Source organism: Notolepis coatsorum, assembly GCF_963971535.1.
Source record: "Notolepis coatsorum genome assembly, chromosome: 2".
Taxonomy (NCBI): domain Eukaryota; kingdom Metazoa; phylum Chordata; class Actinopteri; order Aulopiformes; family Paralepididae; genus Notolepis; species Notolepis coatsorum.
The window spans coordinates 88190031-88205162 of NC_140166.1; the positions used below are offsets into that span (position 1 = coordinate 88190031).

The following is a 15132-nucleotide window of genomic DNA, read 5'->3' on the forward strand; positions in this document are numbered from 1 at the left end:
CTATATAGTATTGTATATTAGTACACTGCACAGTATTGTATATTGTATGGTAACTACGTCTATTCTGCATCGAACATTGTACATATGTCTAAACTGAACACTGTGACCTCTTTTTTTACTTCTAATTTTACTATGTTTTTATTTCATACTTATCTTGTCTTGCACAGTCTCTGGAGCGCAACAGTAAGAAGCATTTTGTACAAAAGTATTCTGTACTTCTGTATGACAACTATTAAAGAAACTTGAAACTTGAAACTTGGTAGACACTCCCAGCCATGTGGGCGGTCCTTACAGATCAGGCGGGCGGGGCGAAGCAGAGGGAGGCTAGCTAGCTAACAGCTGCTGCAGGCTAGTAGTAATGCTCTTGTCTCTCACTTGAAAACTTTTGCCAGCTAAATCAAAACACTCGACAAAAAAGAAAATCCAAACCGCGGTGCTGAGAGGTGATGCTGGGGTTGGCTGAAATGACGGGCAGGTAAGATTTTGTACCGTTACTAATAACGACTCAAGGCTGAGCGTAATTTAGCCACATAGCTACTGTTAGCTCTTCAGCGACCAAATGTATGCCAGCAACTTTGGTGGCTCAGGATCAGGATGCCACATCATGCTTGTCCCTCTTCACGTTACCTGGGGTGGTGACTGTGATAACGTTTCATTAGGCACATTTCTGGTCAATATTGTCGAGACAACGTCGAACAAGTGGGATATCTTAACACCTTTTACTGACTACATGGCAGCTACTCTTTTTGTATCACAAACAGTACTGTATTTGCAAATCTGGTATGTCATAAATGTATAGAGGTAGTAGCAGTACTGTCTATCTGCATGTCATGTGTGTCATTTATGTTATGATGAATTGAAAATGGGGGACCCTGATGTAAACAAGACGAAAGTCTTTCTCTGGTCTGCATCCCCTTAACAATTGTATGTATTTATTGAGCTGTACTGTACTGTACCCATTCTGCAATCTGTTAATAAAGTTTTCAATCAATCAATCCTTTTTACTCGATATCTGTAACGTTACATATATGCATTATGATTGATTGATTGATCAATTATACTTATAGCGTAACAAGTAAGAGTACTGGCCATTATGACTTTCTACCGTAGTAGAAATACTAGATTCGATTCAAATGTCATCATACAGCGCAAGTACGAACTATTATTATCCTTCACATTATTAGTATTATAAGTTAGTCTGTATACCTTCATACGTTTTTTGATACTATATCTGTACATATCATCACACCATAGTGTTTTATACGTGTATCACTGTACATATTACTACAATTCTGCACATACATCTGCTTAGCACTATTACTCAATAGTACTGATTTATATATTTTATATCCAGTAATCGCCTGTATATTACTTCTTCTGCACTTTACTGTTACATTTGCACTCTGGTTGGATGCCAAACCTCTTTTCGTTGTATGTGCTGTATGATGATGACAATACATACATATAATCTAATCTCAGTGGAATATCTCAACACTTGTTTACTGACTAGTGACTTCACTACATGGCAGCTACTTGTTGTTGCCCAAATCGACTTTATTGTATTATGTTGTCTTCTAGTGTCACTTCTATCCACCTTCTATAACCATTATCTGAAATAATAATATAAAAAATAAACTCTAACCCTAACTAACCTTACTGTCATGCACTTGTCCTAATAAACTAACCTACACTGTAACACGCAACACTTTGATGAACATTGTTACTCAGCTGATAGAGTTGTGCCCTTCCTGATGACTTGTCGTACAGAACTTGTAAGTCGCTTTGGATAAAAGCGTCAGCTAAATGACTAAATGTAAATGTATCCCCTGCTGCTAAGCACATCACACTTTTTCGGGGAAATGTTGCTTATGTGTAAATATTAGGATATACATATACGGAATGCAATTGATGATTATGAATAACTGAGTAGTAGAAAAGGGGTAGGATTAAACACGTTTATACTTCTTCCTACTCCTTTTCAGACATATTAATATTGTTTATTTGTTTGAACTATTTTGGTTTGTAGTACATTTTAATGTATTTAAATTTTTCATATGTTCAAAATAAAGATCCCATTAATTCATTCAAACAGGGAAAACAAATGCTTTGGTAAATCCTTGGGCTATGTTGCCCCACAAAGGCTGCCCTGCCTATAGACAATGTAAAACATTGTTGCATATGACACACCCTGAGGTCCACAGCATAGCAATGACTTAATGCATATCTTTCCCTGTGACTAAATTAGGCCACAGCTAAGCAGTGAGTAACAGGAGGTAATGAGTGTACACAGACACATCTGTCACTGGCTGGGCTGCTGTAAAGAAAAGAGTGTGAAGGAGGGGTTCTGTATTTTACTTATTAGATCAAATGGATGATATTTTTATTGCAGGAGATGGTAACAAAGTTTTGTTTTGGGGACATAGTTAATTGTTAATTATAATCAAGTTGTGGTCAGTGTGTATTAAAGAGGCACTATACAATTAGTTGTACATTGTTTCATGTACAATTGACCAGTTTCTGATGCACACTAAATAATCTGATAAGCTTCCATGTCAATTCTGTGAAAAAATACATAATTCCCGCTTTTTGCCTTTTTATGGGTATTTTCCCTTCAGTTACACAGATATCGTGATGTATCATATATTCAATGTATTGCTGAATATATTGATTATTGCAGATATCATGTATTGTCATATTATATATATTTACACATCCATCACACATTTGTCACTGGCTGGGCTGCTGTAACAAAGTGGTCAGATTGTGAGGGAGGAGTTATGTATGGAGTAAGAGGAGACTTGGCCCTGAATAAGATGATGTTGATGAGTCTTACCTCCATCACTGAATCTCTGTTCACATCGGTAGCTCATGTGTGGTTCTCTGGTCTCACTCAGCACCATGGCGAACGCCCTGGCCAACGCGGCCTGCGAGCGCTGCAAGAGTGGCTTTGCTCCGGCGGAGAAGATCGTCAACAGCAACGGGGAGCTCTACCACGAGCAGTGCTTTGTGTGTGCTCAGTGCTTCCAGCAGTTTCCAGAAGGACTCTTCTATGAGGTAGCCACTAGCTAGCTGAACCACATCAGTCATCGTACTGTATATATCATGTCTGAATTGAATTTGGTGAATGAAGAAACATCTCTGAGTCTGAAATTCAAAGTGTGTGTGTGTGTGTGTGCATGCGCATGCGTGCGTGCACTTACCGGTAATTTAATTTCAAACCTTTATTTAAACTCGAAAAGCAACTGAAGATTCCCTCATTTACAGTCGAGCCCAATGTACATACAGAAATAAGGCATACAAGTCTATATAAATCACACGGTATGTAAAATCAAAGGTTGGAGATGAAGGTCTTACTCTGCAGAGGTGAGAATCTCCAGCTTTAAGGACTGTTGTAGTTGTTTCATGAGCTAGGAGGCATCATAGCTAAATGCAGATTTACCCTGTTCCGAGCAAACTCTGGGGACCATAATCGCATGTTACTGTGTGTGTGCGTGTGCACATCACATGTTACTCCTTGCAAGACATAAATTGAAGATGTGTTGTTGTACTGGTGGTGTATTTCTCCTTTCTCTGTAGTTTGAAGGCAGGAAATACTGTGAGCATGACTTTCAGATGCTCTTCGCTCCCTGCTGCCACCAGTGTGGTGAGTGTTACAGCCACACAATCAACATCACTTAACTACAACCTGTTACTGTGCTGGGGAGTGTGTGTATATATAGACATGCACACACCTAACATCCCACCTCGTGTTGTTGCTCCTCCTCCTAGGGGAGTTCATCATTGGTCGTGTGATCAAGGCCATGAACAACAGCTGGCACCCTGACTGCTTCTGCTGTGACATCTGCCAGGCTGTACTCGCCGACGTGGGGTTCGTCAAGAACGCTGGCAGGTTGGTATCGTCGACTATGGCACTCAGAGGGACCCCAGATGATTTAATGCGAAAAAGTGTGAAAATTAATTGTCATGTTTATAATCTTTTCTTTTTTCATTTGAAATTAGGAATTTTTAAAGTCTAAATCACTCCTCCAATGATTAATCAAATAAAATAGCCTGAAAAGTTGAACTAATAATTCACCATTTCATCTATGCTTGACTGAGAAAAAAGGCATTCCTCTGTTTTTACATTTACATTTAGTAAAGTAAAGTACAACTCAGCAGCTAAGGGTAAGTAACATTGTTAGTCAAACTTGAGTGCTACACTAGGGGTCACATGTCTTAAAAAGTTGAAAACCGCTGCTGTAGATTACCGGAAGATGGGGCTGTAGCCATAGCTGATCTGTAGCCATAGCTGATCTGTAGCCATAGCTGATCTGTAGCCGTAGCTGATCTGTAGCCACACTGATCTGTAGCCACGCTGATCTGTAGCCACGCTGATCTGTAGCCGTAGCTCATCTGTAGCCGATCTGTAGCCACGCTGATCTGTAGCTGATCTGTAGCCACGCTGATCTGTAGCCATAGCTGATCTGTAGCTGATCTGTAGCCATAGCTGATCTGTAGCTGATCTGTAGCCATAGCTGATCTGTAGCTGATCTGTAGCCACGCTGATCTGTAGCCATAGCTGATCTGTAGCTGATCTGTAGCCATAGCTGATCTGTAGCTGATCTGTAGCCATAGCTGATCTGTAGCTGATCTGTAGCCACGCTGATCTGTAGCCATAGCTGATCTGTAGCTGATCTGTAGCCACGCTCATCTGAGGTCCTCAAGAAGTATGTACTTTAGAGTGCTGAGACTGTAGCATTATGTTACAGAGTCATGTCATCTGACACACACACACAGAGAAACCCGATCAGTCACTTTCACTGTCGACGTCCATTTGTTCTCCATTTGTTGTCAGAAGCCTGGGAAACCTGGCTCTTACGACGGCTGACTGGGTGTCGCCCACACACACAGAGCTGGCCACGGCTCAGCATGTGCTGGTCATTGTCCATCAACAGCCAGATCATAGTTACACACCTCTTCTCCCTGCCGACGTCACAATGGTTCTCTAAATAAATGTTCCACATGCGCTGTCCAGAATGGCTAGAATATGTCTTGGAGACGTAAGCGGTAAATAAAATGACGTAGAAGTTTTAGAGAAGATTCTCTAAATTGTGTTTAAATGTGTTTGGGGGAAATGTCCAGGCTGCAAAGTAAGCAGTATGGTAATAGTCAGTTCCCCTCCAACAATTCATATGCAATTACTTCTTTCATAGTCATTTTCCTTCATACCTTTCTGCCGGGTTGACCATGAAATAGGTATTAAATTCGATTCAAAGTGGTCTTAAAAAGTCTTAAATTGAACTTGTTGAAACATGCAGGAACCCTGTCGTCAGCAGTAGCTGCGTCAGGACATTTCAGAAGCCTCCCCCCTCTGTCACCCTTCCAGTCCTGACTCCCATCATCATCATACCATGCATTTTAAAACCTCTGTCACCCTTCCAGTCCTGACTCCCATCATCATCATACCATGCATTTTAAAACCTCTGTCACACTTCCAGTCCTGACTCCCATCATCATCATACCATGCATTTTAAAACCTCTGTCACACTTCCAGTCCTGACTCCCATCATCACACCATGCATTTTAAAACCTCTGTCACCCTTCCAGTCCTGACTCCCATCATCACACCATGCATTTTAAAACCTCTGTCACCCTTCCAGTCCTGACTCCCATCATCACACCATGCATTTTAAAACCTCTGTCACCCTTCCAGTCCTAACTCCCATCATCACACCATGCATTTTGCCCTCTGTTTCCACCAGGCACCTTTGCCGTCCGTGCCACAACCGCGAGAAAGCCCGTGGCCTCGGCAAGTACATCTGTCAGAAGTGCCACGCTATCATCGAGGAACACCCACTCATCTTCAAGAATGACCCCTACCACCCAGACCACTTCAACTGCAGCAACTGTGGGTCAGTCGGAGCTCTCTGCTACCTATCCTTTCTACTGTGAAGACTACAATTCAACATGGTCACTCATCAGAACATGATTAGTGTTAAAACAGGGAAGGAATTGGAAATAAAACCTTTTTGTCCCACCAACCACAGTGGGTGGTCGTTTCAAACATTCACTTTAGTTGTTTTACCAGTCAAACTGATTTATTTAAAGGTGCTATAGATACAATTCCTGTGTAGAGTAATACAAAAAAATAAGAATAATACAAGTATTACTATTGATTGTAAGGAGTCAGCTTGTGTCCCTGTAGTAAGGAGCTGACTGCTTGTCTCTGTAGTAAGGAGCTGACTGCTTGTCTCTGTAGTAAGGAGCTGACTGCTTGTCTCTGTAGTAAGGAACTGACTGCTTGTCTCTGTAGTAAGGAACTGACTGCTTGTCTCTGTAGTAAGGAGCTGACTGCTTGTCTCCCTGTGTAGTAAGGAGCTGACTGCTTGTCTCTGTAGTAAGGAGCTGACTGCTTGTCTCTGTAGTAAGGAACTGACTGCTTGTCTCTGTAGTAAGGAACTGACTGCTTGTCTCTCTGTAGTAAGGAGCTGACTGCTTGTCTCCCTGTGTAGTAAGGAGCTGACTGCTTGTCTCTCTGTAGTAAGGAGCTGACTGCTTGTCTCTGTAGTAAGGAACTGACTGCTTGTCTCTGTAGTAAGGAACTGACTGCTTGTCTCTGTAGTAAGGAACTGACTGCTTGTCTCTGTAGTAAGGAACTGACTGCTTGTCTCTCTGTAGTAAGGAGCTGACTGCTTGTCTCCCTGTGTAGTAAGGAGCTGACTGCTTGTCTCCCTGTGTAGTAAGGAGCTGACTGCTTGTCTCTCTGTAGTAAGGAGCTGACTGCTTGTCTCTGTAGTAAGGAACTGACTGCTTGTCTCTGTAGTAAGGAACTGACTGCTTGTCTCTGTAGTAAGGAACTGACTGCTTGTCTCTCTGTAGTAAGGAACTGACTGCTTGTCTCTCTGTAGTAACGAGCTGACTGCTTGTCTCTCTGTAGTAAGGAGCTGACTGCTTGTCTCTCTGTAGTAAGGAGCTGACTTCTGACGCCAGGGAGCTGAAGGGAGAGCTCTTCTGTCTACCCTGCCATGACAAGATGGGTGTACCAATCTGTGGAGCCTGTAGGAGACCCATCGAGGGACGCGTGGTCAACGCCATGGGGAAGCAGTGGCACGTGGAGGTCTGTGGTTCACTTTTCCAGCTTACATTAGAAAAGTAACGTACATGTATTCTTCAGTCATTGTATGTATGATGTCTTCTGTTGGATATTATTATCTCTGTTCACCTTCATTTCATATCTTCCCTCTTATTTAACCACTTAACTCCTGCATTGTTTCTTCTGTTTAACATTTGAAATTTGCAGAGCCGAATAAATTAGTGTGCTCATTCAGAAACGTTGCCACCCTCCTAGGATGCTTTGCCAGTGTTAACTAGATATGGGATGCTGTACATTGCGTTCCTCAATGGCTGATAAGCTAGAGGCAGTGGATCAGTCCTTGAGCCCAACTAAGATGTAATGTGACACTGGAATGCAGAGAAGAGGAGTCTTGATTCTCCTTCAAATGGAGAGATACTCAAAATACAGTCTTTGGTTTAAGGCCCTAATGATACAGCTAGTAATTAGGCCTACGTGACTCTATAGTGGTTTTATCTTAATGAAAAATCGATCCAAATCCTTCACCTGCGTTCCTCTATGACCTGGAATCTGATGTTTATACCGTGGTGTTGCTTTATGTCCTAAAGATGGGTTTCTCGATTACATCCAGTACTGGAGTGTGTATGGCTGAAAGATTTGGGGGGAAAATATATAATTGCGATAATTTTTACTGATATTGCTATTATGACACAATTCACGTCACGATATCCGAGGGAATGATCGTCTCATTATTCTCATTTTCATTTGAAAAAATGGTCATGGTGTGATTTTTGCGGGGATCTGCACCAAACAAAGATGATTTTGACACACATTTAGCCTTTAATACTGTGTCCCCTGTGATTTGACTATTGTACTTGGCCATATTGCGATTTCGATAACATTTTGATTAATCGCTCAGCCTTAACTCATTCTGCGCCATCGCTGAAGTGCGCGAGAGGGCGCTAGAGCGCCACCGCTTTAATCAATGGGGGGACTAATCTTCCTGAAATCGACGCTAGATCATCATTATTATCCTTCCTCGTGCAAGAATGAAAAGAGCCCTGGACCGCGGCGCCCCCCCCCCCCCACCTCCTGCACCCAAACGGCACACAGCCACACACGCACACACAGAGACGGCATCGATCGGGGTAGAAATAAATATCAGATCAACGATCAAATTTATATATAGTGTTCTTACCTTGTATCTGATGTAATGCAAAAGAAATAATCCAATTATCTGATCGCCATTCCAAATACTGCTCGTGGAGGTCCATACCACATTACAGAGCGATACACACGAACGGCTCGGATCGTCCCAGAAAAGAAACTATACCATTCCTAATGGAGTGCAATACCAGCTGGAAGGCGTAGGCGGCGGTATTTGCCCTTTTGCGAGCTCGGACCCATTCCCAATGATAACATCAGGCTGGATGGATGAAAATGAATGGATATCGCTAATAAAAGAAATAACGATTAAAACCCGACTATACTTGTGATTGGCGCTGAGCGGTCGGCGAGTTAACCCGACTATCATCGTGACTGGCGCTGAATGAGTTAACGTGGAGCAAAAAGCAAACATAATCCAGGTCAGAACAACGGGGTCAACTACAATATCTTCCCATGTGTCTGCATTCTAAACAACCAGCCCATGTCCAGGTTGAAGTGCCACACTTGTAGCCATGCTGATGTGTCAAAATTACATCTGGCTATTTTGGTTTGAATGGAGGGGAGGGGGCCGGGTTGCCATGGTCTTTCAATAGAGGCCCATTGTGCTTTCAAGTGGAACAGCTCAGAGCAGCTTGAGGAATGTCTGTCATGCGTTTGTCTCCTAATGCCGGTTGGCTTCAAGCACAGTGTGGTTACCAATCTATAGGCGATGGCACGAGAGAAGCTGCTTAAATCATCTCCTAAATCAACAAGAATAGTTTAAAGTTAATAACTTTTATTTTTCTACATTTCAACTAAAAGAAACATATTTGTCCCCTCAGTTCCAGCTCCTCCTCAGCCTCCCCTCATCTACTGTATGTTGCTCAAACAGTGATACCACTTTCAGACAGACGCAGTTCTGGTTCTGGTTCCGTTATGGAGTCTCACAACCTTGGTGCTTTCTGACGAAGCAGCGTGCGTTCACACCAGTTTAAGTTCCACCACCCTCACCGCTGCACAAGGCAGGCGGAAGTAAACACAACCGTGGCAAAATGGCAGATCGCATTGATTATCTGCAAGCTTTTGTTCTGTTACTTCGGATATTTGTTACTTGTTCGGTTGGGGAACCGGCACGGAGCCCTGTCGATGTGAGGCTGTGTCTCAAATTGAGAATGTCTTTTCCTCTCCTGCCTTTCTCCCCTCTCCCCAGTTACATCCTGAATACACTGCATTTTTATTATATTTATATTTTATTCATTTTCTTTTTTACTTACCTTTTATTTAACCAGGTAGGTCAATTAAGAACAAATTCTTATTTAGAATGACGGCCTGTCGAGAGGACAAAATGACCTGAAGGGTAACAGGGAAAGGGGACAAAACAATTAAAATAAAATAGACGATACATACATCACAAAGGTAAGGGAAATAATTAAAACACACGCTAAACAAACAACCAAATAAATGATGAGGTGTGTAAGACATGAAGCAGAACATATTTATGTTTAATTAAGAAGCTATTTGGCCAATGGACCTGTCTCAAACCCTGCCCTCTTTTCTTGATCCTCCAATCACAGCTGTCGCTTACCTCTGACTTCCTCGTACAAACAAAGTTTGTACGAGGAAGTCAGAGGTAAGCGACAGCTGTGATTGGAGGATCAAGAAAAGGGGCAGGGTTTGAGACAGGTCTATTGCTGCTGAGATCTGTCCCCAGAGTGAAAGAGTGGAGAACCTTCTATGTGCTTCTAGTCTGAGGTGGTACCCTATCCTTTTACCTGACGCGACAGTGCCCCCGTGTGGCCATTTTGCATTCTTACTTCATCCACGTCTCGGATGAAGGAGTGGATGTCATTACGAATCCATTATGTGAACTCGTAATAGAATACATCAGTTTTCTTTTTGCCATTTCCCTAATGCACGTTTTTATAGTAATATCTTTAATTTTCTTTGTGATGACTGGCATGACAGGAGGATGGAACGCAGGCGTAGCAAATGGCCTGCAGGCAATGCCCTGACTCGTGAATATTTGTCAAAATAACAGCAGCGTTATTATATTTAGCAGACTGAATGGATGTAGCCTTTGTCCCTGCTGAGCGTCTTTAAGTCAGAGATGTTGCTCCTCGTCATCCTGGACAAGGGGCTACGACTTTTACTCTAGACTAGATACTCTACTGCTATTATAGTAATATTCAGGAATGGGCAAGGCTCAGTTCTCACTTCCTTTATTATTCTTTTATAAATCCGTTTATAATATATATATATTTTTTACTAACTTTATAAGAAATGTATAGAAAATTAAACACCCAGCTCAGATGAAGCATGAAACAAATGAACAAATAACACTACAGTACAAACAAACAAAGCAAAAAAAAAAAAATCAGAAATGAATCAAATGAGCTGTAGCTCAGCAGGCCTCCATCACTCCTCTGCAAGTACCAGGGTATATGCATGCGTGATGAAGGACCTCCAAGCTTTTTTATCCCTACATACACACATCCCTACAGGATTAACACTTTTTGAGTGCCACGCAATTCGGTTATCATTATCCCTAGAATCCCAGCCTTCTAGTCATTTCCGTGGTCGTTGCACTATGTTTGCGAAGCTGTGTTTGTGTTCTGTATTATAGCTGTAGCCTGTAGAGACACGTGTGGCTCATTTTGACAAACATTACTTGTACTCCAGCATGGGAATAAATAATAGTTTTTTTCCACACGCTGTAGTTTGTAGTTTAATACACGCTAAACTAGGGCTGGGCGATATGGCCAAAAATGATATCACGATATCGATATCATATCACACGATATCTATAATTATCGATATTGTTATAAGTATTTAATTTTTTTTAATGTATTATTCTTTTCTTTTTTAAACAACAGATGTACGTTTATTTTGCAGCAATTCTTTGTCGTTGCCGCCATCTTTAGTGTTACAGCCCCTCACAGGCTGTAGGCTGCTGGCTGTGGCTCCAGGGGAGTTGAATAGTTCTGGCTCTGCTAGTTTCTTTTCTATCTTTTGGTGCTTTTTTGGTGGACAAACCACCGCACATGTGCACCGTGACTCGTGACTGGAGTCTAGCTCTCTCAAACTGTATTTTAAATTAGAAAGCAAACAAAATAAATGGACAAGAGAAAAATAAATCTCAATTTGGTCAGTATTGTCATGCAAAGCCATTACTTTAAGTTGCAGGCAAGAAAGACAAGTCTGTCCACTGTCTGGTTTTAAAACGGCCCTGTTGCAGGTCACAAAAAAAAATCATTTTTTTTATTGATATTTTTTAAATGATCAATCGAAGATAATAGTCTTTTTTCATAGATCGCGAGATAAAACGTGTTATGTGCAATAAGCCCAAACCGTTCTGGCTGATCCCCTGAAACCCTGAATACTAGGGATGCCCCGATCGATCGGCCACCGATCGTTATCGGCCGATACTCAGTATAAATATGCAATCTGTGAATTCCGATAATTAGTCATATTCGCCGATAGCGGAAACCGATCAAGCGAAGCTCTCACTCGCTGTCTGTCTCAGACACACACGACCTGCAAACTGCCGCTGCTCCTCCTCCCTAGCCCCGCCCGCCCCCGTGTAGAGTTTGTAAACAAAGAGGTGCGGCTCCTCTGCTCGAGTCTGTAGTGCACTGCATTCGACCTGCGCTAACGTTAGCTACCTAGCTATCGTTACTGTTTAAACAAAATTACCCAGTCAACTATTCACGTTTAGTAGGCATTGTCTAACGGTATTTAGCCGGCTAGCTACCGATAGCTCCTGATATCAACAAATGATCCAGAAAGTCTAGTAGTTCATGTTCATACCTCAGTTAGCTTGCGTTAGCTGACGTTCGTTTACTGTTCAAAACGAAATGTCCCATTGAACTAAAGTTCTGTCTTAACGTCATCTAGCCGGCTAGCAGTAGCTACAGATAGCTCTTGATATCAATGTCTTATAACATTGATTTAATGCGTATTCGAGCTGAGGGCTTGCTGAATGTGAAACGACCAAAGCACTTAACGTTACCAATGGGGTCCCGCTGCAGCGCCGGAGAATCCTTTTGAGCTGGGCTACTAGAGTACACACAGACAGTGGAGCTGTTTGCAGATAGTGAGCATTTTGACTTGTTGCGTGGTGGCGATGTCTCGCAGTCGCAGATAATACAAGTACAAGTCTAATTATATAATATATATATTTTATAAAAAAAAAAAAAAAAAAAACTTTTTATATAAAATAATTTTTAATTTCTTTTTAATCAAAAACAATCGGTATCGGATCGGTATCGGCCGATATGGATCACGACGATCGGTGATCGGTATTGGTGGCAAAAAACGTGATCGGGGCATCCCTACTGAATACTCTCAAATCAAAGGTATATGATATGTATCATCACAAAATCATCAAGGGGGGGGGGGGGGGGGTCGTTTTAACTCAAAACTATGATCGCGTTTGCCGAGCATGTTTTTCATCCGGTAAAACACAGAACTGTGATCGTTAGAAAAACACGTTTCAGATTTGGTAAAATAGACATAGAATGTACCTTACCTTAGCCAGAAGGTATTCCAAGAAGAATAATTCCAAGTGATCGCATCGCCATCGCGATTACCAGTGTATATGTTTCGATGGTCAAATGCACTTAGGTGACGGAATTTCTAGGCGATCAATGTGAATCTATGTCCCAGCAGGAGGAGTGGCCACTGGCCAAGCAGAAATGAAAGTTAAGAGTGTGATTCAACCCAAGCCATTGCAGTTCAGACACGGACGATACCGCCACCTGGTGATAGTCGATCGGCATTGCAGGTCTAATGTGTGGGGATGGTCGAAAATGATGCAGATCGCTCTGGGCAAGTCTGTAGAGCGGGGATCAAAGTAAAAAGATCAAACGATCCAAAAGCGACTTTTTACGTTTTTTGGCACTCTACGGTTGTCCGCCAAAAATAACTTTATGTTTTTGTCACAGAATGTGTTAATACCGGTTTATCTTATATTATATACACATCCACACCTCTACATACACACGTCCCTACAGGATTAATACAGGTTTATCTTATATACTCATCCAGACCCCTACATACACATGTCCCTAGAGGATTAATAAAGGTTTTTCTTATCTAACATGCATACTAGGGGTGACACTGACACAATAAACAATCAATATCGATTGGTCTATAAAACATTTGCAAACACTTTATAGAATCGAGACCTTTAAAATCGAAAGTCAGATGTGAAGAGCTCACGGCACGCTGCAGTTAAAAGAAGAGCCACCAGAGGGCAGAAGGGCGCTTCATGATGACTGCTGGAGTCTCCTCACCTGTAAAAAGTCTCTAGGATTAGAACTGGCCTCTCTTGTTTGACAGTGATTACAATATATATATATGATTTTGATAGGTCTTAAAATGTATTGGATTTTAGGAAGGTATGGGCAGGGTAATGGAAGAAAGACATAAATATAGGCAATAAAATGTAATTGGAAGAGGATGAGGGGTTGCAGCAATTTTCTCCTCAAAGCTCTTGTTTAAAATCACAGAACTAGGTGAGTTCATATCAATGTCTCGCTATTGAACTCAAAACCGAATCAACTATAATCGTCACAATATACCGACCGCCGCCCTAGACACTCGCCAATCTTTATACAAGAGTTCTCTGAACTGATTTCACTATGTGTTACCAGATATGATAAGGTGATCCTAAATGGAGACTTGAACATTAATTTTAATAAGAAAACAGACTCAAAACTATAGAGCTAAAAAAAATCTACTGGATAGCTTTGATCCAACACAGCATATAACAAATGCAACTCACCGGCTTGGAAATACATTAGACTTAGTCATAACAACAACTGGGCTAAGTATAAAACATTTCTAAATAACTGAATTACCTCTCTCCGACCATCACTGTATATTCTTTGATGCTCAAATAACCCTTACTAAAACGAAAAAAGAAATAATAGTTCAAAAGAGCCTCCTAAATGACAAGGCTGAATCAAAGTTCATTAATCTTATCAGACTACACGAACCACACAATCATGACAGCTCTCTAAATGAAATAGTAGAAAATCTCAATGATGCACTGTCATCTGTATTAAATTCTGTCGCCCCACTAAAAACGAAAAAGAAGAAAACCAGAGCCTCCCCCTGGTTGAACTATGCGAAAAATGGAGAAAAACAAAAAGCACTATCTACTGTCATATATACAAAGATGCTTTAACTGCCTATAATAAAACGTCCGCTTAGCAAGGAAAGACTACTTCTCTAAAATCATTACAGAAAACGCTGGAAACTCCGGAATCTTTTTTCCACTATTAATCTACTACTCAACACTAGGGATGCCCCCGAAACCCGGTTCTAAACGGGAACCGGTAATAAATTAGAAAAAACTGGAGTATTGACAAGCTCCGACGTTATCGGTTCTGCTATCGGTAGTCTAGGAGCGGATTAGCTACGGAGATAACAGAGTGTACCATCCATCTGCGACGCAACGGTGGCAGCAACACTGGAAACTCCATGGACTTAATTAAACACTTCATGGAAACGGAGTAACGTTAACGTTATGTCGAGTTCATACTACACGTATGAACTCGACATAACGTTAGCGTTACTCTGTTTCCATGAAGTGTTTAATTAGCAGCAATCTGTTGTTGAAAATGTAAAGTTGGGCGGCCGGGTAGCGCAACGGACTAAGCGTCTGTCTACCACCACAGAGACAGTGGGATCGAATCCAGCTGTGGTGCTTCCGGGTTGGCCGACCGTCCATACTAACACAATTGGCAGTGTTAGCGGGTGGGAAACCCGGCGAGGGTGGGTCCTGGTCGTTGTAAACAGCGACTCCTACAGTTCGGTCGGGGCGCCTGCACAGCAAGGGAAGGATCTAGGAGAGGTAGTGTGACCTTCCACACGTTACACTCTCCCAGTGAGAGTCCGCGCTGCCAGGTGAAAAGAAGCGGTGGGCTGGC

General features: G+C 41.9%; 1 protein-coding gene across 1 annotated transcript in view; it reads left to right on the top strand.

Moving 5' to 3' along the window:
• Positions 1–316: 316 nt before the first annotated feature.
• Positions 317–15132, top strand: part of LOC311224177 (LIM and senescent cell antigen-like-containing domain protein 1) — a 34010-nt gene continuing 19194 nt past the window's right edge. The window contains exons 1-6 of the mRNA XM_084309050.1: positions 317–475; positions 2895–3054; positions 3577–3643; positions 3769–3889; positions 5742–5891; positions 6946–7096. Coding sequence (XP_084165176.1) covers positions 447–475; positions 2895–3054; positions 3577–3643; positions 3769–3889; positions 5742–5891; positions 6946–7096 — 678 coding nt within the window. The 5' untranslated portion in view covers positions 317–446. The remainder of the gene's footprint in view (positions 476–2894; positions 3055–3576; positions 3644–3768; positions 3890–5741; positions 5892–6945; positions 7097–15132) is intronic.